The following is a 27,693-nucleotide window of genomic DNA, read 5'->3' as shown; positions in this document are numbered from 1 at the left end:
AAACTCCACAAAAGCATCAATTATGCTCAACCTGTTTATTGCTATCTCTATAATGCCTAGTCTATTGAGAGTTTTTCTCAATAAATATCTGGTGAATGAATCAAGGAGAACGAATAGCCCAGGATTCCACAACACAGTGATTTACATCTGCTTTATCATCATGTTGCAATTATTATTTGTATATAGCTTTAGTTCTACTTCCCAGCCTAGTCTTCTAGCACCAGAAGGGCCAAATCAAAAAACCAAACCCACGGCCGTAGAGACGGTTCCGACTCATAGCAAACCTATAGGACAGAGTAAAACTGCCCCATAAGGTTCCCAAGCCTGTAATCTTTACAGAAGCAGACTGCCACATCTTTCTCCTGCAGAGCAGCTGGTAGGTTAGAACAGCCTGCATTTTGGTTAGCAGCTGAGTGCTTTAACCACTGTGCTAGAAGGGCAAGAGAGTGTAACTGAGCTCAAATTCTGTTTGTGGAAGGTTTTATTGTCGACCCTAATAGCAGAGTGACTCACACTGTATCTACAAAATCCCACGTATTTGTGAAGAGTGAGAGAGACATGGGGTCACCATGAGTTGAACCGATTCAACAGTAACTAACAAGAGAGACAGGAAGTCACTGGGTGATATAAATGGCTAAGGCACTCCACTGCTAACCTAAAGGTTGGAGCTTCAAGTCCACCCAGAGGCACCTTAGAAGAAAGGCCTGGCAATCTATTTCTAAAAAATCAGCCATTGAAAACCCTAAGGAGCACAGTTTTACCCTGACACACATGGGATCACTGTGAGTTGGAACTGACTCAATGACAATAGGTTGTTGTAAGAGAGGTAGACAATTAAAAAGACACAACTCAGCAATGACAAGACCCATCTCTGCTGAACACCATGAGTGCAGTGATGAACTAATGCTGGAAGAAAGGAAGGTAAAAGGGAGGGAGGGAGAAAATGAATGAAGAGAAAAGGAAGAGAGGATACAATATAGCTCAGACATAGGTAGAACAAAGACTGAAACACTAGGTTGTCTGATATCTTTTTTTTTTTCACTATGCTAAATTTGCTTCTCAAAATCTTAGGGAAAATTATAAGACCCTCGCTGGGAAATGACCAGGGCCTTGCAAAGATTTTAGTGAACACAGTGTATTATGGAATGAATAGTCTGTTTGGGTGAATCCCGTCAGAGAAATACTGAATGATACTCAACGTTTTAATACCTCAGCCAGTGCAGAAGCGAGTTTAGATGGATATTATCTTGTTTGATCTTTACCTGTCACATATGATTATATTGATGAGTATCAGCTTGAGACAGCTAGGCAACTGCTTCTTCTCCATATGGTGTCATTGTTTATTTAAATGTAGCAAAAATGCATGGCAGGGAAGGTGGGCTAATAAATGGTCAGTTGGTTGATTGATGTGGTGGAAGGAGAGTGTGTCTCCTGTACCAAAAAGCACATTCGTTTGTTTATTTCTGTAGCAGCCCTGGACACTTATGAAGTCCTAGTTAAAAAGACTAAAAGGCAGTGATCTGCAGGAAGAGAGAACAAATGATCGTAACTGCATGTGTGTGTAATCAGTTGTTATGAAGTTGTGTTTATGGGTTCCAAAGTTCATGAATGAATGACAAAAGTGAGTTGGATCTTCCTTAGCATGGCCACCCAGTTCTCCCAGGAGAAGGATAGCATTGGCTGTCACTCTTCCAAAGGGCATTTACTATGTGATGGCAGCCCCGATGCCTAGCACAAAAGCCAGAAAACCAAATGAACAAAAACAAAAAAGCCTTGATGTACCAGTTGCTCAAATTTCCCCTCTGCTATTTACTAATTATATGGCTGACTTAGACGACTTACTCAACACTGAGACCTAAAGGAAATTATTGTCCATGAAATGGTATAAAGCATACTTGCCTCATACCTGGGATGGTTGCAGAATATATGAAAAATACCTGTATAGGGCATCACACAAAATAGAAGCACAGTAAATTTTCATTGATAAGTGATGTTTTCTTGAAAACATTATTTTCTGCTCTCTCCCAATGCCCATTTAAAAAATAAAAATAAAAACACCATTGCTGTTAAGCCGATTCCAACTCACAGCAACCCGATTCCAACTCATAGCAACCCTGTGGGACAGAGTACAACTGCCCCATAGGGTTTCCAAGGAGCTTCTGGTGGATTTGAACTGCTGACCTTTTGGTTAACATCCCTAGCCCTTAACCACTACGTCCCCCAACCCCCATGGCTGTCATCAATTTCCATTTCTCTGTGGTTATAGATCTCTTTGTTCTGAGCTCTGTTGGCTTTTCTAGAATTACCTGATATAAACCCTGTCCTTCCTCATTGTTCATGAGAGTGATTAAAATAAAGCCTTTCACAGAGAAATTCCATCTGAGTTCCAAGAATCTGAAATGGATTTCAGGACATTCCCAGCTATGAGACCCTTGATGGAAGGACGGTCAGTAATTTATAACCGTAAGTGCCAAAAGATATTACTTAATGCAGTGCATGATGAAACTAGTAATATCTACTTGGATCAGCCTCCTCAAAGAAGCACTTAATAATGCTCGTAAACCAAAAACCAAACCCATTGCTGTCGAGTCAATTCCAGCTCATAGCGACCCCATAGGACAGAATAGAACTGCCCCATAGAGTTTCCAAGGAGCGCCTGGTGAACTCAAACTGCCAACCTTTTGGTTAGCAGTAGTAGCACTTAACACTACGCCACCAGGGCTCCCAATAATACTCATACGTCCTTTAATAGTTCTAGAAAGCTCAAGTAGTATAGTTTCTAAGGGCCCTACCACTTTCAGCACAGTCTCCAGACAATCCTTGACTTTGGCTGCTTAGAGCATCCCAGAGAGAGAAGAAAATGCAAAATTATGGTTTAGTGGCTACTATGAGCACCATACTGTGTTATGGGATCTATATATATTATGTCATGTGGCGTGTGGTTTTCATTATAAAGTACAAATGCCTCCTTTTAAAGGTCCGTTAATTAAATCATGGGTAACATTCACAAACTTTAGGTTTTTTCTGTGCTGTATTGTTTATGGAAACCCTGGTGGTGTAGTGGTTAAGTGCTATGGCTGCTAACCAAAAAGTCGGCAGTTCAAATCGACCAGGTGCTTTTTGGAAACCCTATGGGGCAGTTTTACTCTGTCAAATAAGGTCACTATGAGTCAAAACTAACGACAGCAATGAGTTTGGGCTTTGATTGGATATTGTTTATATATACAGTAAATTTCAAACCATTCCAGTAGTCCTACATGGAGTAACTTATTCCACTATTCAGTTACGGGAATAAAGATTCTAGTGGGTAGAGCATCTTGCCCAAATTTACACTTATAAAGCAGAGAGGCAATTAGAATGTATCTATCTAGGTTATTTATTTTTTAACCTTGTGTTATGAAAAATATCAAGAATATATAAAAATGGACGGCACATTTTAATGAACTTCCATGTACCCATATGTCAAATTTCAACAACTGTCAACTCACGGCCAAGCTTACTTGTTTTTTGTTTGTCTGTTTTGCTTTTTTTTTTACCCTCAATCATTTCTCTCACTTGTCTTTCTTTAAATCAAGTCCCAAGTATCAAATTATGTATCTATAAATAATATATTCTATTCTGAGTTCTTTTTTTATGTAACTGCAACTTTTGTTTAATGCAGAACTAGTTATTATTGGTAGATAGTAAGACCTGCTGCTTACTTCTGCTTTTAATTGTCACCAGCAAAGCAACCATTTTAGTCTATCCATGAGGAAGTAATCACAGTTCCGTGAGTCAAGCAAGATCATTACAAATGCTTCGTTGGCTACTTGGGCAGAACTTCACAATGATGAAACCTTGTACGATAAGAATTTAAGCCAAAAACTCAAGTATTTTAGCTCTCTTTAAATGTCTTTGCCATTAAAACTAGGGCTGGTGGGGGAGGAGGAGGGTATTCGAGGAAAAACGTCATGGCTACAATGCATTAGAGGATTTAATTGGAAAGATATTGTGAGAGGAAACATATTTTCAAAGACCTCAAAAGCATTCCTGTAAAAACATGGTAACAAATGCAAAGCAAGCATTTAGATATCACCTCCACATTCCTTACTACTGTGAGTACTGAGATCTCAGCAAGTGAATGTTTCAAAGCAGAAATATAGAGCAATTAGCAGAAAATCCACATAGCACATCTGTTGGGAGTCTTTTGGAACCACTTTCAGTTCTACTTAGATTTATATTATTTTCCATTTCAAGTAAAAAATAAAATAAAATCACTATGTTCCCTAATAAATAAACTCCCATTGCTTCTGATAGCTTAGAACTGATGAGCTGTTAAAAGTCCAGAGAAACTGTTTTCAGTCTTATAACGTGAAGATGCTGTAACTCTTTTCAGAAGATTGGCTTAGGTTTCACTTTCTCAGGGAAAAAGAAATAAAGATTGAATAAGCTCTTTTCTATTATAGAAGGGCAAGTGAAACAACAGGAAGTACTTACTGAGTTGTGTGAATATTTTTAAAAATGTGAAATATCTTCAGAGCTTATCCTTCTTTACTCAGAGAGATTATCTTTCCAAAGGTTCAATTACGTTTTTTACAGTTTCTACATAGCATTATATGTACTGGTAAAAAGGACCATACAAATTACCATACAGGACTCTTCTAAGATGTCGGATACTATCATCAGTCAATCCATGTACAATATTGCCCAAAGGAATTTTCCGTGAATAGCCTTGGGGTCGTGATTTTAACTTTGCAACTACTCCTTCAGTCTTCAAAGGGTTAGAATATGAAGCTTTCCTGTGTGAATGCTAATACAAACTTGGCAATATCCTTTTGCTTCCCAAAAAAGTTAAAGCAGCTTTTGTGAGATATAATTTATATTCCATTGAATTCACCCATTTTATGGTGCAATTCACCGTGAATTCTCTTAGTAGATTTACAGAGTTGTGTAACCATCATCACAGTTTATTTTTAGAACATTTGCATCACCTCAAAAAGACGCCTCTGGGTCATTTGCAGTCACTCCTTGTTTACATACCCAGCTATAGGTAACCACTAATCTACAATCCATCTATACAGATTTGACTTTTCTGGGCATTTTACCTAAATAAAAGTATGCAATATGTGATCTTCTATGTCTGAGTTGTTTAATTTAGCATAGTGTTTTTGAGATTAATCCAAGTTGTAGCTTGTAACAGAACTTTGTTCCTTTGTATTGTCAAATAGTATTCTGTTCTATGGACGTAGCACATTTTGTTTCTCCATGCAGCAGATGATAGTAATCTGGGTTGTTTCCACTTTTCAGTCATCAAGCATAGTGCCGCTATGATCATTTGTGCACCCATCTTTGTTGAGCATGTTTTCATTCTTCTTGGGTTATTTGGGAAATCTTTGTTTAACATCTTAAGAAACTGATAAAATGTTTTCCAGTTCCATTTAATCCACATCCTTGCTGAAAGTTTTTATTGTTTGTCTTAAAAAAAAAAAATTAATAGCCATTCTAGTGGGTATGAAGTAAAAAAAAAAAAAAAAAATGAAGTAGTATGTTTATAATTTGTATTGTGATACATTTCTAATACTCTTTACATTGTACTGTTTTAGACCAAAATGGCTTATTCATTTGTTCATTCAGTTAACAAATATTTCCTGTCTTGGGTACTGTTTTAGGTGCAGGAGCTACAAAGGATAACAAATGGTCTTAGGCTCATGGAATTTGTGATCATTGAATTTATAGTGGAAGAATGCAGATATGAATTGACAAACAAAATTAAAAAAATGTAAAAAGCATACAGGATAGGTGCCAATTTTGTGTTAGAATGGGCGTGCACGGGTGTGTGTGTAGAGAAAGAGAGACAGGAAAAGAGAGAGAAAGGCAGAAGAGAGAGAAGCAAGTGATGCTGTGCAAGTTTATAAATAGGAGAAGTTGCTTGTTCTCATCCACAAGGTCATATTCTCCTGAGTAAAGGATGACTGAACTAAAATCTAAAGGATGAAAAGGAATTTTCCTAGGGGAGGAGCATAAGAGAGAGCATATCATGTGGAGTTTATTGCATTTTCAAAGGACGTATATACAGGAGGATAGTATAGATCAGTCTCAGTGTTGGTAGGGCATTCCAAGTTATCATGAGTGACACCCCTGAAATGCCCACTACTGTCATCAGTCAATAAGTACATTCCTCAAATGTAAGGATTGATCTGGTTATGCATGAAAATGAAGGCAGACAGGAAAGAACTAGATATATTGAGAACTTTTGTTCTTTATTAGAGCAATGGACAACCATTAAAGACATTTGAACATGTATGTTTGATCATGATAAAAACAGATCTCACAATGCAGTGGGGAGAATAGACTTGTATTGGGCAAGAAAGGAGCAGGGTAATAGTCAAGACTATTATTAGAAACAGTACATGCTTTGCTTTATAAAAGAAGACATGGAAAGACCACGATAATTATTTTCTTCCTGTCATGGACTGAATTGTTTTCCCTCAAAGTATGTGTTAATTTCACTAGGCTGTGATTCCCAGTATTGTCCACCATTTTTTCATCTGATGTGATTTCCCTATCACTATGATGTTAATGAGATGGATTAGCAGCAGTTATGTTGATGAGATCTGCAAGGTTAGATTGTCTCTTAAACCAATCTCTTTTGAGATATAAAAGAGAGAAGCAAGCAGAAAGACATGGAGACCTCATATCACAAAGAAATAAGAGCCAGGAGAGTATTGTGTCCTTTGGACCTGGGGTCCCTGCCCGGAGAAGCTCCCCAGCTAGGGGAAGATTGATGACCTTCCTCCAGAGCAGACAAAGAGAGAAAGCATTCCCCTGGAGGTGACGCCCTGAATTTGGACTTATGGCTTACCAGCCTGTGAGAGAATGAATTTCTCTTTGTTAAAGCTATTCACTTGTGGTCTTTCTGTTATAGCAACAAAAGAAGACTAAGACACTTCCATTTAAATCCTTTTGCATATATGAGTAATTATATTCATTCACAGAACCTAGGTTTAGGAAGAACAACAGATGATTTAGGGAGAGGGAGGTCAATAAAATATAGTGAGGAATGTTCTAATGGTTTTTGTTGTTTAGTTATGCATAGACTACAATGAAGTAGTGATCCTCTTATTCTTGGACCTATTCAGGCAGATACTGAAGAGTCATTTAGGTAGTCTTACAATAATTCAGAAATGGAAGGAAGTGGAGTCATCATCTAGCGAGGCATGACATCAAAAACTAAATGATTTAGAATTCATTTAGGATTTTGATCTCTTCTTTACTGTGGTTACAAAAGATATTGGAAGCCAATGACAAAAATGTGTATGATTTGAAAATAAAACTATCAATTATATACTTTTGATAAGTATAGATTATACTGAATGAAATACATGTCCCCGTTAGTCATTTTGTGATTTTGAACGCATAACTTAGTCTCTTCCAAAATCTCAATTTTTCAGTTTAGTAAAATGGTCATGAAAAATTGTCTTTTGCATAACACAGTAACTGGTGCATGGCTGACAGATGTTAATTTCATGGCCTCTCCGGAAATGCTTGCAAATGGATTGTTCCATTGGTATAACGACAACAACTTAATAAAAATGGTGATGATAATAATAGTAACCCTGGAATTTCAAAGGTAGATTTTCCCGATAATGTCTCATCTCAGAGACTCGGCAGAGGCCAAAAAAGATGATTCGTATTTGGAAATCATCCACTAGGTTTTGCGAGTATGACAACAAACCCAACATGTCACACAACAAGAAGTTAATTCTTGTTCTTTCTGAATTCCCAAGTCAACAGGGGCTGGTGAAAATCCTATGAGGCCACAAGACAAAAAGTAAAAGATAGAAATCTACCAAATGATTTCAATGCTTTTGAACTAAAAAGACTTAAACAATAAGGTGATAAAGGAACATCTAAGCGTTTAACACTACCTACTACATGTCCAGTGTAATGCAAGACCTGGGAGATGTAAAGAGGTAAGGATGCATTTGATAGGCTTCTCTCCAGGATTCATCATTTCTGAAGAGTTTCTGGAACTAGTTGAGAACGGTAGCACCTTGCAACTGAACCTTGGCTTTTTCTTAGTTGACTTAAGAAGATGTGAGTTCATCTAGGCTTGCCTTTGATTAAAATATATTTTAAAATCAAGATTGGGATGACCAAAACCGTTGACTGCTAGACTTACACTGTGTTAGGTGGAACATTTCCTTGGAAATCACTTTATAATAATGCATTTGGGTACTATAACGAACTTCATATCCCATTCTGGAATCTTTCTCTCAATATGCATCTTGAAGAGTCTGGCTCTATTTCTTAAACCGTATTTTCCTAGTTCCTTACAATTTACTTTATATTTGAACACAGGCTTCCAAATGGAAATTGATTTTTTAAAAAGTATGAAACTCAAGTATTCTTAAAAGATTACAACTCTCTATTTAAAATCTTAGCTAACTAATAATCTTATGTATATTAATAATAAATACTATTATTATAAGTTTTATTAAATACTTTGTGCATGACAGATCCTGTTAAAATCACTTCAGTGGATCAACACACTTATCCCTCAAAGACTTTCTAACCCTCAGTTCTTTAATTAATAATTTGGGTACAATAAGAGTACCTGCTGTGACCTTGGGGAAATTATTTTAAAAATTCAGAAAGGTAAGTAATGAAATCAGAATCCAAACACAATTCTGAATGATTCCAGGGCCTGAGCACTATCCATTGTGGCATTTTTAAGGAATCTGAAACACACACCTAAAGAAATTACATCTGATGTAAGCTCTTTAAGAATCAGAATGTTCAAATGGGGGCAAATTCCCTAAACTTCTATTTGTTAAGCATACCTCTGCAATTCCAAAATGTGGAGAATTTGATGGTTGTGGTATTTGTATCACTGCCCAGTGCCAGCAAGTACGACACATCTATTGCCAACTCGGAATGAAAAGATTGGAAAATCAAATATCATCCTGAGAATATTTCATAACCCATCCAAAAGCGTTCCTTTTATTTTAAAAGAAAGTATTAAAAGGAATTCATGCATGACTTCAAAATGTATTCAGATTCCTCTATAGTGTATAACAATGGGGAATTTTATCAGATTACATTTTCAATAAAAAGAGTTTGAATGAGTTTGATGTGATTTCTGTTTCAATCATAAGGGTGACCTACACAGGTATCCTTTTTTTTTTTTTTTTTTTCATTCATTTTATTTCTACTCTTGCCATCTGAATTTTAACCTGTTAATATGTGGGTGAATTTGAGGAAAAGAATATCTGTTTGACCTTTAATGTAAAGTCATTTTTGTCTGATCAAAACAGTACTATTTCCAATACTATAAAGAATGTGGATTATAAGATTCAAAATCACATGCCATTCTCAGCAGCCTGGAAGGAATGATAATGTGACCACTGCTTGAATGATAATTTTATTGACATAACTGCCTTCCATCCTCTTGCTTTCACTATATATTAAGACTTCTGCCTAGAGATGTAAGTTTAGTTAGGTGGTACTCTTACACTTTAGCTGGTGAGAAAGAAAAGCAGTATGGCCCTTTGCATTGCAACAAGCTCGGTGGGACACGTGTGGAGGAAGACTTTCCTCTCACAGTGATACATCTCCTCTGCCAGTGGTGTTGGTAGAGACTGAATAACTGAATTGAATGTGTAGCTATGGATTTGAAAGAAGTTGAGTTGGAAGCATGGATGATGGCAAGGGGAAATGGATTTGTACCATTTTGGTGACTTGCCTATTGAGGCATTTTATGTCTTATTTTCATATGTGCAAATCCCAAATCTTCAAGGAGATCCAGTGATGTAATGAAGTGATAATTTCCATGGATCCTTGACCCTCTTCAAGTCAAAGCAGAATCTAAGTGTTATTTAGATTAAAAACTACTTTTGGTACTTCCTTCTTTTATAGCATCAGTTCTATATTCACTATAGTTAATGATTTTAATATTTTCTGCACAATGTGTACTTCATTTAAACAGTTGGGCCAGACAGTGAGATTTCTTCCAATCCATTGTTATCAAGTGTGCTAATGAGCACAAATTTATCAGTTCCAGTGTGAAATGAATTAGTCCCTGACTCTGGGTTCCTTAAATATTTAAAGACCTTTAGTAAATCTATAAGGCTGTGGTGGAAAAGTTATTCTCCTGACTCCACTTGCATTCTAATGTCAGGATTTGTAACCACAACTAGTTGATTTCTAGAATTTTCATAGTAAACTCAATTCCATTAAGAGTCTTGATTTTTATTTGTTTTGCTTTCTTTTGATCCTAAGTAGCATGCATGATAAATAATAATAATAATGCATTTGTTTGCACTTCTGCACAAGTCCAAATGGATAAAAAAATTCTTTTCAAAATCTGTTCATATGAATAAAAGCTTTAAAGATTTAAAATCATATGAATTAGAACTTGGCTCTTGGTACAGTTTTCACTTTCCAGTGAGTTAGCCAACACAGGTATTGCTCAGGTAAAATAAAGGTCATATTGATCTTCATTCCTCATTGCATGGAATAAGGTAAATCTGACTTTCCTATGAGGATTAAGGGATCTTTAAGAAGTACATGTAGGATTTTGAGTAAGAGCGAGTAAGCAAATTAAGTTCAGTGGAAATATCATCAGACTTAGAAACCTTGGACAGCGTGATTGAATTTAGCATGGAACATGGACTCTGTGATGCCTGCAGTTCTCTCGGGCACCAGAAATGATCACTTTTGCATAAATTATTTATAGTTATATAATGTTATACTATGTTAAGTGGGTCTCACGGTATGAGATTTAGATCTATAATGTGTTCTAGTGGATATCTTTTGACCCTTCTAAAAGATTATACTCTAGTCCACCTGTGGCCATGGTTACTTATTTCTTCCTTGTTTCCGTTGAAGGTGCCATGGCATGGGACATACAATTTGGTAATGTCCTCTGATACTTCCTTTTACATACTTTCTCTTTTTTCTGTTAATCTTGTATTCTAATAAAACTATTTTACAGCCCATTATTGGTTGGATTTCTGAAGTGATTTTAGTTAAGGTGACAGCAAGAGATTGTATAAGTTCATTAGATTGTACTTTATTGACTGTAATTCTTAGCTCCCAGCCGAGAAATCTTGAGAAAGCCAATTTATCGTTCAAAAACCCAATTCTTCATACGTAAGAAGAACCAGGGAAGAAAAACCTCCAGTCCTGCTTCTGTAAATCATAAATATATTTAATCAGATTTACTAATATCCTACTATCTCCCCTAATACACATACAAACAACAATACTAACAAAAGGGTAGATATAGCAAGCATCATTTCTTTCCTAGGAAAAGTTCCACTTAACACCCTTGCCATATTATCTTTAAAAATAGCACTTCCTTTTATCTTAACAAATTGAGTACATACAGCTTCACAAAGAAATGTAGAAGCTGCTTTAAGTTTTCACAGGCCATTTAATGAGTTCTGTGTTTTGCAAAGTTAAAAGCACAGTCCATCCTTTATACACTTCATCTTAAAAATAACAACCATGCAGATATTTATAAAACTCTGAGAGTTGGATGCCTATATGCATAAAGACTCTGTGGAATAAGTTTCCTATGTTAAAAAAAAAAAAAAAAAGCTAATTCCTTCTATATGTAATTTAAGTTGTTGACTAATCATTAGGTTTGGTGTTAGTATAGGAGTTTCCGAAAGAATCCATAAGTGTGTTTTTTTCTAAAGCTAAAGTAAACCTTAGTTAATATTTAAAAGCTAGGTGTACTTATGAAGTTTTGGTGATGCGGTGGCTAAAGTGTTTGGCTGTTAACCCAAAGGTCAGTGGTTCGAACCCACCAGCCACTCTGTGGCAGACAGATGTGGTAGCCTGCTTCCATAAAGATTACAGCCTTGGAAACACTATGGGAAAGTTCTCTGTCCTATGAGTCAGAATAGATCAACAGTGATGACCTTTTTTTTTTTTGGTTAGATGCATTTTATTATTAAATATTAGCAGATTTAGTAATGAGTCAGTATTCAGATAGACATTGCGATTATTGACATCAGGTGGCAGGGTAAACAAACGAATGAGCGACAAAAAAGGAAAACAATGACAAATAAACCAATGATCTAATTAGGTAGCTCAGCATATCCAGCTGCTTGTGGCAGATTTAGTATGTTGGTGCACTTTCAATGTATTATATAGGAAATTATAATGGTACTGGAGGAGCCTGGCTTCACATAGTCTTAGTTTTTACTAATTCATTGTAGCCTGATTGTTTCCAACAAGACTCAATGTTTAGAGTAAAAAAGGTATAAATGAAAGGTAGATGCAATAATCTTTGCTTCATATTCCTAAATATTGAATGCTGTATAGATATGCATCAAATGTGCTGAAAGCTTTTGGATTTCATGTCTTTATTGCTTTGCTAGGTCTTTATAAATAAACAATAGACAGGGCACAAAGATAAGAACTTAATTAAGTCACTTGTCCATACCTTCTAAGCAGAGTGGCACTTTTCCTTTGTTTTGACCTTCTTGGCATTTTCATTCCATTTGACTTAACCAAGAAAATTTGAATTAAATTTGCAAGTCAAATATTAGAGAGACTTTTCAAAAAGGCATAATATCTACTGATCTTCTCTTTCTCCATTCATTTTGTCATAAACATTTGTCTGGCAACGGCCTTCACTAACTGTGCCTCCTTGTTGTTCTTGCTTGTATCAAAAAAGACAAACAAAAGCCATAGCTCTATGGTTTCACATAAAGAGACCTAGAGCAATGCATAAATTCTGTATTACAACAACAACAACAGATAAACTACATTGAACCAAATAAAGAATTAGGATTTTCCTCCTGTATTTAATTTGAAAAATAATGGATGATGTGGAAGAATATGGGATATTTAAATAATAACAGGAATAATGATGGCCATTATTGTTTTATTAAAAATACAAAAAAAATGAGTGGAAGGAAGGGAGGAAGGAAACAAGAGAGGGAGGAAGTTAAGGACTGTGGGAGACATTACACAAAAAAAGTTGAAGAGTTAAGTTATTCGTGTAGGCACAGTCTATCTCTTCAGATAGACTTTTTATTTTGCATGGAGGATGCATATAGGACTGATTAGTGATTACAATACTTTCTGCCTTATTTACTAAAGGAAACTTTTCTTACAAGGATATTAATGTTGTGTGAAAGAAGGGCCTTTGATTTCCAACTTTAGATGATTCAAATAACTGATATCCATAATCGGAAAAGAAATTTCTCCTAGTCATAGGAGATTTGCAAATTTAATTCAGTCTGTATGTTTCACTATAAAAATGGAACTAAGGCATCAAGTTCAACTCAGTAAAGAGAATTCTGGGTGCTCCCCTTTTATATGGTGATGTTTCTGTTATTTTAGGACAAGTTCCTTCCCTCTGGGTGTTCTATATTTGAATCTAAACATCCTCAACTTATTCCTTATGTTACATGGTATGAAGCACACTCAGAGGAAGGCTTGGAAACCATCTATTTTTCTCTTAAATATTTGTAAATGACCCCAGGCTACATATGCTTCTATGCTTCCCAAAACCCTGAAATTGAACTCTCTCTCTGTGATTTATTTTGAGCCACTTCTAATCCTCATGACAAAATAACATGAAGAGAAATAAATATGAGCCCCACAAAATATGGCTTAAGATTACTTAGTCATTCATTTATTCAGCAAATATTTGTTGAACACTTATTATGCATCTTAAATTGGTAATTTGTTACTTGGAATTTTCCCAGTTTATTTCTGTATCCCTACTGTCTTTTCGATCCTCATTACAACATAATTGTTTTGTAGTAAGTGTTTTGATGAAAATACAAAGGTTGTTATAGATCATATAACTAATTTAGTTGAAGAGATGAGGGGATGCTGGTAAGAGAAATTATCCACAAAGAAGTGACATTTAAGCATAGACATAAAGAATACATAAGTGTTAACTAGGCAAATCAGAGCTAAAGAGGGATAGAGAGATGCAGGCATAAGATATAGCAGATGTGAAAGTGCTGAGGAGGAAAGATACTTTACTTAAAAAAGGTCAAGGTGGTTGTAACACAGAGAAAAAGGATGAGAGTGGTGGGAAATGAGGCTGGAGAACCAGGCAGAGGCTAGACCATGAGGCATTATTATAAGTCACGGGAAGAAAAAGAAATCTCTACTCTCTAATAGAAATACCAAATATCCTTAAAAACTCGTATGTATATATATTTGTGTTTCTTTTTAAATTTATATTCATATTTATTTATAAATATATGTATATATAGTCCAATGACATTACCAAAAACCCAAAAAACAAGGATGGTGAGACTTTGTTTCACTTACTTTGGACATGTTATCAGGAGGGTCCAGTCCTTGGAGAAGGGCATCATGCTTGGTAAAGTAGAGGGTCAGCAAAAAAGAGGGAGCCCCTCAACGAGATGGACTGACAAAGTGGCTACAACAATGGACATAGCAATGATTGTGAGGATGGTGCAAGACTGGGCAATGTTTTGTTCGACTGTACATAAGGTTGCTATGAATCAGAACCTACATGATGGCACCTAACAGCAACAACAAGACCATTACATTTCTATTATGATAATAATACCAGTATGGTACTTTTACCAGATGTTGTCTTATTCAATAATAGAAATTAGGTTAAGAAATATGATAGGTAGATAGATAGGCAGGTAGATAGATGATAGATAGACAGACAGATAGATGGATAGATGTTGTCGTTGTTAGTTGCTATTGAGTTGATTCCAACTCTTGATGACCCCATGTGCGCAGAATAGAACTGCTCTATTTAATTTCATGACTGATTTTAATCATCTCTCAGTTCTAATGAATCAGTTATGTGTTCAGTTCCTTGAAAGTGAATCTATTCCAAGTAAAGCAGCTTAAACAAGGGGACCAAGGTGGTTAAGACACTCTTTCTCTGTGTCAAGTCCTGTCCTGGAGCCTGGGAATAGAATTATGTCTGAGACTATTATCCCTCCAGGGATTAGAGCTCAGTGAAAAAAATACAAATATTTTATTGGGTATTAACTATTTGTTTCTATAAGTTCAAAAGGCCAATTGAATAAAATTTCTAAGACTTTAATTTTAAGATGGCTTACTGACACAAACATGAACAACTTTGAATAAAATTCTAACAAGTGCTTCAGAGAAACAAAAACACAAAAACTCGGGTTAAGATTAATATTTTTATTCAGAATCAATTTGTTGTCAGAATCTGAAAGAAATTTCCTACCAAATGGCATACCTCTACTATTCTGTCTGAAACAGAACAAGTCTATAAAAATGAAAATAGTTCTTGTTTATCTGGTCTCTTCTTTACTGTTTATTTAGTGTATACCTTGTATTTCTTAGTCTAGGTGTAAAGAATCACCAAGTACACCGCTACTTCAGGAATATTGTCATTTGAGGCATGCCTGGTGATATTAATTCACTTCACCTCCCTATCAGTCATAAATAGAATCAAATGGGTGTGGTGGATGAAGCAACATTGTGAAAATGAAATCCTTCATCTTCCATGGTATAATGCTTATAAATAAAATAGTCCAGAAGTCAGGCAAGAGGGAAAATCTCTAACTGGGGGAAATAATGAAAACTATAGATGTTTGAGTACTTCATTTATTGAGAGTATCAGAGAGCCAGTGATAAGGTTAAGATATGTTTCTATCTCAATGCAACACACCTGCACAAGATGGGCACTTACTGCATATTAGTCAACTCATCCAAACATCAGTCCTTTCTAGGGAACGCCAAGTGCTTTTGGCTCCACCCGCTTCTAAAATATCTCTCGGCAAAACGTCCTTCTATCTTTTGGCAAAATCTTGTTTTTGTATACTCAACTTCAAAAGATTTAAATTAAAAAAACCATGAGGTATATGTCTATGGGCCGTTAACAGATTTTTCCACTTTTCTATATATTTTCATGTTTTATAAAATGTCTGTTTTGTCTAGCAAATCATTATCAGGGCACGCTCTTCTACTTTCTATGCTCAAAAAGATACTAGAATCCATGCGGTAAACAGAATCAAAATCTATAAGGGGAGAACAGACTAATATGCAAAGACAAGGAGACATAAAATACAAATGCATGATTTTAAGAAGACTTCTGGGAATATTTTTGGTTTAAGTTTTAAAGATTTTCTCAGGGCAATAGTTTCAGGGGTTTATCCAGACTACATGGCTCTAGAAAGTTTAGATTCCACAAGAATTTGAAAAATGTCTGTCTTGGGCATTATACTCTCTGAAACAAACAAACAAAATACCCAAACCATTGCCATTGAGTCAACTCATAGCAACCGTATAGGACAGAGTAGAACTGCCCCATAGGATTTCCAAGGAGTGGCTGGTGGATTTGAACTGCCAAACTTTTGGTTAGCAACCAAACTCTTAACGACTATGCCATCAGGGTTCCCATTAGGGAGCAGTGTGGAACAACTCAGAAAAGGAAGGTGAATATGGCGTGTGTTTTTTTGTGTATATTCTCAATAACAACAACAAAATAAATAATTAAATAAAATACAAATGCATGAAAATATGAAGGACTGAAAAAATAGTTTTTAAATAACTAAGTAGAATTGAAGCCAGGTTTAGAGGCAGTAAACAGCTGTGTTACTGCCCCTTATATCACTGCCCTTACCCCTGTGCATTATTGGAAAGCAAAAAAAGGAAAAGACATCTAAACAAACGGCAAAGAAAACCACCAATCTTCATACCTAATAGAAACCCCCCAAATGTCCACAGCTAGTGTTGTTGTTGTTGTTGGATGTTGTCAAATGGATTCCAACTCATTTTTTTAGTGTTGTTGTTGTTGTTGGATGCTGTCAAATGGATTCCAACTCATAGCAACCTATAGGACAGCGTAGAACTGCCCCATAGGTTTTCCTAGGCTGTAATCTTCATAGAACCAGATCGCCAGGTCTTTTCTTCCATGGAGCCACTGGTGGGTTTGAACCACTGACCTTTGGGTTAGCAGCCAAGTGCTTAACCACTTTGCCACAGGGCTCTCTCCAGAAATAGTAGAAGAGTATGAATATACAATGGAATTCTACAGAGCAGCAAAAATGGATGAACTACAGTTTCTTAAATCCTCATGAAAGAGGCTAAAAAATGTAAGGTTTAGTAAGAGATACCTGTCATAAAATTACACATAAAATATCTTTTAACTTTGTAGATATTTTTTCTGTAGTTTATATAAAACTATATATATATATAGTTGTTTTTCCTTTGCTCCAGGCAGCCCCTATCAGTCACTAAATTTGGCTTACTGGATGAATGAGTTGTCCTTCTTTATCTGAATTTTCTAATCCCTTGCTTAAAACTGAGACTCATTTCCCCCACCATTTGATGCCCAGCTTAAGCCCTACTTTTTTTTGTTGGGTGCCATAGAGTCAATTTCAACTTTTAACAAACCGATAGGACAGAAGAGAACTGCCCCATAGGATTTCCAAGGAGCAGCTGGTAGATTTGAACTATCAAACTTTTGGTTAGCAGCCTGAGCTCTTAACTACTCTGTGACCAGGGCTCCCCAATAGGGCTACACCCAACTTAACACTGTATTTTCCAGCTAAATTGGAACTTCCAGGGGTAAAGAGATTAGAGGGAAGATACTGTTCACTTAGAACCCTTAATGATGGGAGAGGAGACATAAGGTATATAATTTTCTATACTCATATTTTCTTGGCATAATATTTCAATCATAGAAAGATATATCATGACAAATTTTGAGATTTGTATTAATGGGTTGTTTTCGACAATGAATGCAACACCATTCTTTTTCAAGTTGTCATTCCCAGCATAGTAGACTATATGATTGTCTGATTCAAAATGGCCAATACCAGTCCATTTCAGCTCACAAATGCCTAGGATATTGATCTTTATGTGTTCCATTTCATTTTTGACGATTTCCAATTTTCCTAGATTCATAGTTCGTACATTCCAGGTGCCAATAATTAATGGATGTTTGCAGCTGTTTCTTCTCATTTTGGATCACGCCACGTCAGCAAATGAAGGTCCCGAAAGCTTTATTCCATCCACACATTAAGGCCGACTCTACTTTGAGGAAGCAGCTCTTCCCCAGCCATCTTTTGAGTGCTCTCCACCCTGGGAGGGCTCATCTTCCAGCACTATATCAGACAATGTTCCGCTGCTATTCATAAGGTTTTCACTGGCTAATGCTTTTCAGAAGTAGACTGCCGGGTCCTTCTTCCTAGTCTGTCTTAGTCTGAAAGCTCAGCTGAAACCTGTCCTCCAAGGGTGATCCTGCTGGTATCTGAATACCGGTGGTGTAGCTTCCAGGATCACAGCAACACGCAAGCCCCCACAGTACGAAAAACTGACAGACACGTGGGGATAATATCTATACACCTACAAGGAAGACCAGTTAACACGAGTATTATTCAAATTTACACACCAACTACTAGGGCCAAAGATCAAGAAATAGAAGACTTTTATCAGCTGCTGCAGTCTGAAATTGATCAAACATGCAATCAAGATGCATTGATAATTACTGCGATTGGAACACGAAAGTTGGAAACGAAGAAGGAACAGTAGTTGGAAAACATGGCTTTGGTGATAGAAACGATGCCAGAGATCGAATGATAGAATCTTTCAAGGCCAATAACTTCGTCATTGTAAATACCTTCTTTCACCAACATAAACGGTGACTATACACAAATTTTTTTTTTATATACATGGACCTCACCAGAAGAAACACACAGAAATCAAATTGACTACGTCTATGGAAAGAGACAATGGAAAAGCTCAATATCATCAGTCAGAACAAGGCCAGGGGCCAACTGTGTAACAGACCATCAATTGTTCATATGCAAGTTCAAGCTGAAACTGAAGAAAATCAGAGCAAGTCCACGAGAGCCAAAATATGACCTTGAGTATATCCCACCTGAATTTAAAGACCATCTGAAGAATAGGTTTGACTCATTGAACACCAGTGATCGAAGACCAGACAAGTTGTGGAATGACATAAAGGACATTATACATGAAGAAAGTAAGAGGTCATTGAAAAGACGGGAAAGAAAGAAAAGACCAAGATGGATGTCAGAGGAGACTCTGAAACTTGCTCTTGAACGTCGAGCAGCTAAAGCAAAAGGAAGAATTGATGAAGTAAAAGAACTGAACAGAAGATTTCAAAGGGCGTCTTGAGAAGACAAAGTAAAATATTGTAATGACATGTGCAAAGAGCTGGAGATGGAAAACCAAAAGGGAAGAACACGCTCGACATTTCTCAAGCTGAAAGAACTGAAGAAAAAATTCAAGCTTCAAGTTGCAATAGTGAAGGATTCTATGGGGAAAATGTTAAACGAGGCAGGAAGCATCAAAAGAAGATAGAAGAAATTCACAGAGTCATTATACCAAAAAGAATTAGTCAGTGTTCAACCATTTCAAGAGGTGGCATATAATCAGGAACCAATGGTACTGAAGGAAGAAGTTCAAGCTGCTCTGAAGGCATTGGCGAAAAACAAGGCTCCAGGAATTGACGGAGTATCGTTTGAGATGTTTCAACAAACAGGTACAGCTCTGGAGGTGCTTACTCGTCTATGCCAAGAAATATGGAAGACAGCTTCCAGGCCAACCGACTGGAAGAGATCCATATTTATGCCTATTCCCAAGAAGGGTGATCCAACCAAATGTGGAAATTATAGAACAATATCATTATTATCAAGGCAGCTGCAGCAGTATATGAACAGAGAACTGCCAGAAATTCAGGCCAGTTTCAGAAGAGGACGTGGAACCAGGGATATCATTGCTGGTGTCAGATGGATCCTGGCTGAAAACAGAGACTATCAGAAGGATGTTTACCTGTGCTTTATTGACTATTCAAAGACATTCAACTCTGTGGGCCATAAAAAACTATGGATAACATTGCGAAGAATGGGAATTCCAGAACACTTCATTGTGCTCATGAAGAACCTTTACATAGATCAAGAGGCAGTTATTCAAACAGAACAAGGGGATACTGATTGGTTTTAAGTCAGGAAAGGTTTGCATCAGGGTTGTATTCTTTCACCATACCTATTCAACCTGTATGCTGAGCAAATAATACGAGAAGCTGGACTATATGAAGAAGAACGGGGTATCAGGATTGGAGGAAGACTCATGAACAACCTGTGTTATGCAGATGACACAACCTTGCTTGCTGAAAGTGAAGAGGACTCGAAGACCACAGCCTTCAGTATGGATTGCACCTCAACATAAAGAAAACAAAAATCCTCACAACTGGACCAATGAGCAACATCATAGTAAATGGAGAGAAGGTTGAAGTTGTGGAAGATTTCCGGAATCTACAGCCATGGAAGCAGCAGTCAAGAAATCAAAAGATGCATTGCATTCGGTAAATCTGCTGCAAAGGACCTCTTTAACGTGTTGAAGAGCAAAGATGTCATTCTGAAGACTAAACTGTGCCTGACCCAAGCCATGGTATTTTCAATCACATCATATGCATGTGAAAGCTAGACAATGAATAAGGAAGACTGAAGAAGAATTGATGCCTTTGAATTGTGGTGTTGGTGAAGAATATTGAATATACCATAGACTGCCAAAAGAATGAACAAATCTGTGTTAGAAGAAGTACAGCCAGAATGCTCCTTAGAGGCAAGGATGGTGAGACTGCATCTTACATACTTTGGACATGTTGTCAGAAGGGATCAGTCCCTAGAGAAGGACATCATGGTTGGCAGAGTACAGGGTCAGCAGAAAAGAGGAAGATCCTCAGTGAGGTGGATTGACACAGTGGCTGCAACAATGAGCTCAAGCATAACAACGATTGTAAGGATGGCTCAGGACTGGGCAGTGTTTCTTTCTGTTGCACATAGGGTCACTATGGGTTGGAACCCACTTGACAGCACCTAAGAATAACATATTAATGGGTATTGGAAATATTTTTCTTCATTATACTAGAGTGTGTTCTCTAAACTTCTTATCATAGACATGCATTACATTCCTAAAAATAAGCTAACGAACATTTAATTTAAAACTAACAAAAAAATGTATTCAATTGGAGGTGCTCATCAAAATAGGGAATTACATTGCCTGGAGGTGGCAGGTAAAGCCCCATCAGTGACTCATAAACTTCCTTTAACCAGTGAAGAATTTTCTGTACGTAGAAAGAGGAATGACATGCAAAAATGCCAGAAGTAGTAAAAAAATACGCGTTTTGTCTTAGACTCACCAATGCTTTCCTAAATAGTAAAAGAGGTAGCTTTGTTTTGCAACAAGGAATATTCTTGTGCAGTTTCTAAATTATCATTATAGATCATTTTAAAGAGAGAGGATATGAAAAGATAGTTTCTCATAAATAATGTCAACCACAAAAAGACAACACCTCTTTGTAATTTTATTAATTGCATCTTGAAGAACAATTCTTATCTTATGTTCTAAACTACGGTATGTGAAATCATCAACAAATGTTCCTTGTACTAATTAACTGTACTCAAACTTGCCACCCACGTTCCCAAAATATAACCTGGCTGTATATTACGTATGTGCTTTTAGGGAACGTTCCCCTGACTTTATTGGTATTCCCTTCTAGATTACTGGATTATTGGATCATTTGTATATATCACCACTAAACACCACTACTAGAAACATATTTTCCCTCCTCAAATTACTGTATAATAAGGCACAACCATAACTAATTGAGGAAAAAAAAAAGTTAACTCCATCAGAGTGTTTTGTTGTTGTTGTTGTTGTTTGACTGTTTTAAGGCCTATTTATATGTTAAACAAAGCAAAAATAATGTATGTACCTATTTTGGGAAAAGGCTATCATTTTTTGAAATCCTGGTATAATATTACATGGTACTATTTAATGCATCTATTTAATTCAAATGAATAGAATATTTGCCCATTTATATGATTATTCTTGAAACCAGTAGCAACCACTGATAATCAGAAATTGGACGACAGTTGGAAATTACTGGTTTAAAATTCACCAAGGAGGTAGCCAGGTGTTCTGGAGTCTGCAAACTTACCAATATTTGAGAAAAATTCCAGTGAAAATAACCAATTCACCCTAATAACACTGGCTGGAATATTATTTTTTTATGAGATAAAGTGCTCCTATTTTAAAAAAAAAAAAATTTTAAATCGATGTAGTCTTTCATTAATCAAAATAAGAAAATATATTACTAATTACTGTATCCAGTGTGATTGTAGTTCATAAGAAGGCAATGATGGACAACAAAAAATTTATCTTGGAGTGGAATATTTGAGGAACACAGGACTAATATATGCTGACCAATTTGATTCCAACTGAAGTATATCTATGTCTTTAATATTGCTTAAGTACCCCTAGGTATTGCTCCAAATAACCAAATGCATCTCTGTATAGTTAACTGACACGTGGAAAATGGAACACTCGCTCCTATGACTTCTCGTTTTGTACTTATTGTGTAACCGTTATTGGTTTTCTCTATCTTCAGAAACTTAACATGCATGGCTTATCCCCTCCACTTGGGAGTTCAACAGGACTTTAGTTGTATCATAATGTTAATGCTCCTGGGAATGTCTGACTCTCTTTTATAGGTTCCTGTAGGAGTAAAAAAAAAATGCATTATTCTATATGTCACATTGTCACATAGACTATCTTTTAGTACAAATCTTATGTCTTAAAATATGGTGAAACTCTGTCCATTCGATTTTGCACAATTTGTTAACAGAGTAAATGAAAAAAATTGAGTTATTTATGGAGACTTAGGATAATGTGGACATCAGACAATTATTTTTATTAAAACATAATTTGTTGTGACTCCAAAGTAATGGTACAACTCCATGTAGTTCATCACGGGGCCCCAATCATGCATCCCATTAGAGTGTGGATGTTTTGATCCATACCAACTGGAAAACTGGAAAGAGGGGAGAAGCAGAGAGCCTGAGTGGTCCAGAGGAGCTGGGATTGTTATGAGGTTTGCAGAGGATTTATGAACTAGAAAAACAAGTGTTGTTTGGGCAGCCATTTTGAAATGATACAAACCATTGTAATTTTCACTTTTTCCAGATAATTCCCTCAGCATTTTGGCAAAGCATAATGGATTCAACCGCCAGAAGCAAGAAGTCTATCTTTTACCAATCATAATCAGTGATAGTGGGAATCCGCCGCTGAGCAGCACCAGCACCCTGACCATCCGGGTCTGTGGCTGTAGCAGTGATGGTGTTGTCCAGTCTTGTAATGTTGAAGCTTATGTCCTACCCATTGGACTCAGTATGGGCGCCTTAATTGCCATATTAGCATGCATCATTTTGCTGCTAGGTACGTATTTCCTTCATAGTCTAATGTTCACCATTTTTCTGGTTCATAAATGGCTGTAAATAAGGACAGCAAACACTGACCTACCCAGATATTAGCACTCTCTTGAGTGAGAGGAACTTTTGTATTTCTCCAAGCTTTGAGATCATGTAGGGGAGATGAATAGAAGTAGGGTAGTGATGGTGGAGGCCCAGTTGGAGAAGACTTTTCAGTGCCTTTTTAAATCCCATTCCCAGGGAAAAGACAGACAAAGCCTAAGTGTGGTTGAAGTAGGGGTGAGCCTTTATGTGGTTACGACAGCATCTATAAGATAAAACCCGTTGCTGTCAGGTCGATTTTGACTCATAGCAACCCTATAGAACAGAGTGGAACTTCCGCATAGGGTTTCCAAGGAGCAGCTGAATTTGAAATGCTATTCTTTTGGTTAGCAGTTGAGGTCATAACCACTACACCATCAGGGCTCCATCTCTAAGATAAGAATACCTCAAGGATCTCCAGATCCTCTGAAGTGCCATAGTTTACTAGATTAGGGGGCTCTCATATACCCATAATACTGTTTTATGTAAGCATTTTATAGATTGGGATACTGAGTCCATCAGATCACAAAGTTTGGTGAAATTAAAAAGAAAACAAACAAAAATATATATATGATTTATTCAAAATTACATTGTGTTCCTCATATATTTTTCTTGATATTAACATCAGATTAAAAGGAAGTTTGCAAATTAAGGGAAGACTTCTGTAACCTTTTCATTAAAAATAGAATAAAATCAAAATGAAGCTCAGGCACAAGAAATATACACAAAAGGAAATTTATATCTTATTCTGTCCTTAAGGAATAAAATACCTTGGAGTAAATGTTACTGCCTTCCAAATTATATCTGCCCAACTCACTCAGTGGCCTGGATATGAGCATCATTATGCTGTGATATTTTGGTAATTTGTCAGAAATTTGATTTAGCTTATCTGGCTAGTAGTATATGTCTTGCTTTCCATTTCCCCACCTTGGAACCTACCTTCCTAGATAGAGAAGTTCCAGGATTCCTGAAAATACAGACAAGAAGATGCCCAGGCAACTCTGACATTTATCTTGATATATCACTTCTTCCGTGAATGAATATTTGATTGAGGAGAGGCTTGAAGAATTGTTAAAGCACAAAGTACACTAGATATGATCTAGTCTGTTCCTTTCTTGTTATAGATGAGGGACCTGGGACCAAAGGATATTAAATGACTTCCCCAAGATACACAGCAAATTGGAATCCTGCTATTTTTTCTATTTTCCATTCTGCGTCATTCGGCTTAGAGCTCATTCCAGTATTAGACACAGCCTGCATCAGGAAGAAATGAAAATTTATTCTTTTAACCCAGTTCCATCACCATTTAATAAACAGAAGCACCTTCCAATCTGGAATGGTACCCACTCAAAATCCAATACTAAATACTAGTGCAATTCCCTAGTAAATGTTATTAAGGCTATATGCTCATAAGTTTTTTAAAATGCCCCTCCAGCCCTTAATATATATGGTGTGCTGCTTGTGAAATTGTGTGCTACTTTAACTAATCGCTATTTCATATTTTTCTCACAGTCATTGTGGTGCTGTTTGTAACTCTGCGACGACATAAAAACGAGCCATTAATTATCAAAGACGATGAAGATGTTCGGGAAAACATCATTCGCTATGATGATGAAGGAGGAGGAGAGGAGGACACAGAGGCTTTTGACATTGCAACTTTGCAGAATCCAGATGGAATTAATGGGTTTTTGCCCCGTAAGGATATTAAACCAGATCTACAGTTTATGCCAAGGCAAGGACTTGCTCCAGTTCCAAATGGTGTGGATGTCGATGAATTTATTAATGTGCGGCTACATGAGGCAGATAATGACCCCACGGCCCCACCATATGACTCCATTCAGATTTATGGCTATGAAGGCCGAGGGTCGGTGGCTGGCTCCCTCAGCTCCTTGGAGTCCACCACCTCAGACTCAGACCAGAATTTTGACTACCTCAGTGACTGGGGTCCCCGCTTTAAGAGACTGGGTGAACTCTACTCTGTTGGTGAAAGTGACAAAGAGACTTGACAGTGGATTATAAATAAATCAGCGGAACTGAGCATTCTGTAATATTCTAGGGTCACCCCTCTTAGATACAACCAATGTGGCTATTTGTTTTAGAGGCAAGTTTAGCACCAATCATCTATAAACTCAACTACATTTTAATGTTGAACCAAAAAAATATATAATAATAAAAATAAAATTATGTGTTAGGAGGTTATAAATCTTGTGGAGTGTGAATTAAAGTAAGTGGCGTGTCTAGAAGTTTTTGGATATTTGATATTTACTTGACCACCACAGACAAAGATTGGGATCCTGGCTACTCCTTAGAGAAATGGTTGAAAAAGAGGAAAAAATCAAAATTAAAAGGTGCTTTCTTAGAAAAATGGACCTATACGGAATTTACTGCTGATATGTGTCTTCTGCAAGGATTTAAAAAAAAAAAAATGCAAGTGGTTTTTTCCCCTTTACCAACAAGGATCCCGCCACAAATGTTAAAGCAATACTTGGTCTGCTGTACATTATGACTTTTTGGAATTTTGGGAGGCCTCCTAGATTATACGGTACAGTGACCACACATTGTACATAATTGTTGGCCCCACTAACCAGAGACTGAATAGCATCTTTAAATATTGTGTCGAGCCTTAAAATATTCACATGTTCGTAATCCATTCCAGGGTGGGGAATGCCAACTCAGTGGTGGGAGGAGAGAAATCCCATTCAAACAGACTTGTTTCTAGAAGCAGGATTACTCGTTCCCTCCACTCCATCTTCTTCCACAAGGACACAAAGAAAAACTGTATCACACAGTGGACTATATAAGAGACGGATGGTTTTATTGCTAGCGCGTGAATTTATTTGTTTAATCCTCAAAATAAATATTTTATTGATGTCCATTAATGCTTTTATTTATTAAGGGTGGTAATCTGTAGATTAAGGGACTATATGGGGAAGAAAAAGCTAAATTATATCCATTAATTCTTTAGATTGTTTTATATATATATACAAAATGAATGTTTAATACATGTACATTTTGATGAGATGAGTATGGCAGGCAATATAATCAAGAGGGGAGCTAACAATCTCTTTAGAGTAGAAGTGTTATTGTGACTGGTGATGGCAGGAACATTTTCCCAGAGAAACTTTTGGACTGTTTTCTATTTTGTTCATAATTCTAGTATTTGGTGTTTTTACTACAAGCACAAACATCTGAAAGTATATTGGTTCATGTGAATATTTAAACTCTAGACTTTTAGATACCCACACAATGCCCAGCCCAGTAAATATGCTTCAAGTTGCCCCCACTGTATTAGAGCAGGAACTGATTTGTATATAATTTGACTGCTTATGTTTTTTAGCGTTTATCTCCCTGATACTCATGGTGATGCGCAGAACGTATTAGACCTCAAAAAAGAACAGCACTAGAAGATGTGAGCATATTCAATTTGTAATGCAAACCTGCCATTTAGGAGTAGATAATGTATGATAAAACTCAAGTATTACATGCAGATCATTTTAATTTTCTACTTTGCTTTAATGCAATATTGTTTATTTACTCCATGTATTGTATTCAGAGAAACTCCTGTATTGTTTCCTACTTTGTGAAATATATTTTTATAAATACCTCTGTTGTCATCACTTTTTTTTTTCCAGTCAGTTAAGACCTATTAACAAAGAGTCATCAACTTTGACCAGAATTCTAGAATGTTCAACTGAGTCATCTCCAGGATTCTTCCATTTGTAGGTGTATTTCTCATGAAGTCTCAGAGAAGAGAAATGCCCTGCCAATTATCACAGAGCAAGATGCCAGCAGGAACATAAAATAACAGAGTACCTGAAATACCTGAAGTGTGTGCCACACTTGAAGTCCAGGCGTATCAGTCAGGTCCTCCAGGAAGCAGATGACAAGGCAGAATTAATTGTAAATGGTACAAGAGAGAGAAAGCAGGATTGACTAGGGAAAGCTGTCAGTAAGGGATGCGTATCTTAAACCTGTGAAAGGAAAGGGATGAGAAAGCAGGGTTTGGCAAGAAAGCCTCAGACCCGAAAGCAGAACTGGCAAAGTTTCTGCCAGGCCGACAGAGAGCTCTGGAGCAAAGATTGCATTTTAGAGGAGTACTTCATTGGGCAAAAATGGCCAAGCCCTAGGACCTCTGCCGTGTTTAGTCACTGGCTTGAGACTTCTGAGAAGAGCATGGCTTTGACTCAAAAATTGAAGGCTCCAATTCTGGAGGCTGTTTGTGAGCTGCACTCCTTGTAGGTGAATAGCAAATTCTTTTCTGAAAGGATATCTGAGTGGAAACCCTCCACGGCTGCCACATCAGAGTTCTATGCAAAGATATGATGCATCCGAATCATGAAATTCTTTTTCATCTCCAGTTTCCCAATAACATTCAAAAAGTCTTACTGCTTAG

The 27,693-nt window shown here is 36.7% G+C and overlaps 1 protein-coding gene across 5 annotated transcripts in view; it reads left to right on the top strand.

Moving 5' to 3' along the window:
• CDH8 (cadherin 8) overlaps positions 1 to 26,223 on the top strand; it is a 420,824-nt gene extending 394,601 nt beyond the window's left edge. For 4 of the 5 annotated variants that reach the window (XM_049864203.1, XM_049864204.1, XM_049864201.1 and 1 more), the window contains 2 exons: positions 22,975 to 23,226; positions 24,813 to 26,223. In XM_049864203.1, the coding sequence (XP_049720160.1) occupies positions 22,975 to 23,226; positions 24,813 to 25,306 (746 nt within the window). In that variant the 3' untranslated portion in view covers positions 25,307 to 26,223. The remainder of the gene's footprint in view (positions 1 to 22,974; positions 23,227 to 24,812) is intronic. The other variant, XM_049864205.1, reaches the window with a different exon arrangement.
• The last annotated feature ends 1,470 nt before the right edge of the window (positions 26,224 to 27,693 follow it).

Source organism: Elephas maximus, chromosome 21 (genome assembly GCF_024166365.1).
Source record: "Elephas maximus indicus isolate mEleMax1 chromosome 21, mEleMax1 primary haplotype, whole genome shotgun sequence".
Taxonomy (NCBI): domain Eukaryota; kingdom Metazoa; phylum Chordata; class Mammalia; order Proboscidea; family Elephantidae; genus Elephas; species Elephas maximus.
This window is presented reverse-complemented; position numbering and strand designations above follow the sequence as displayed.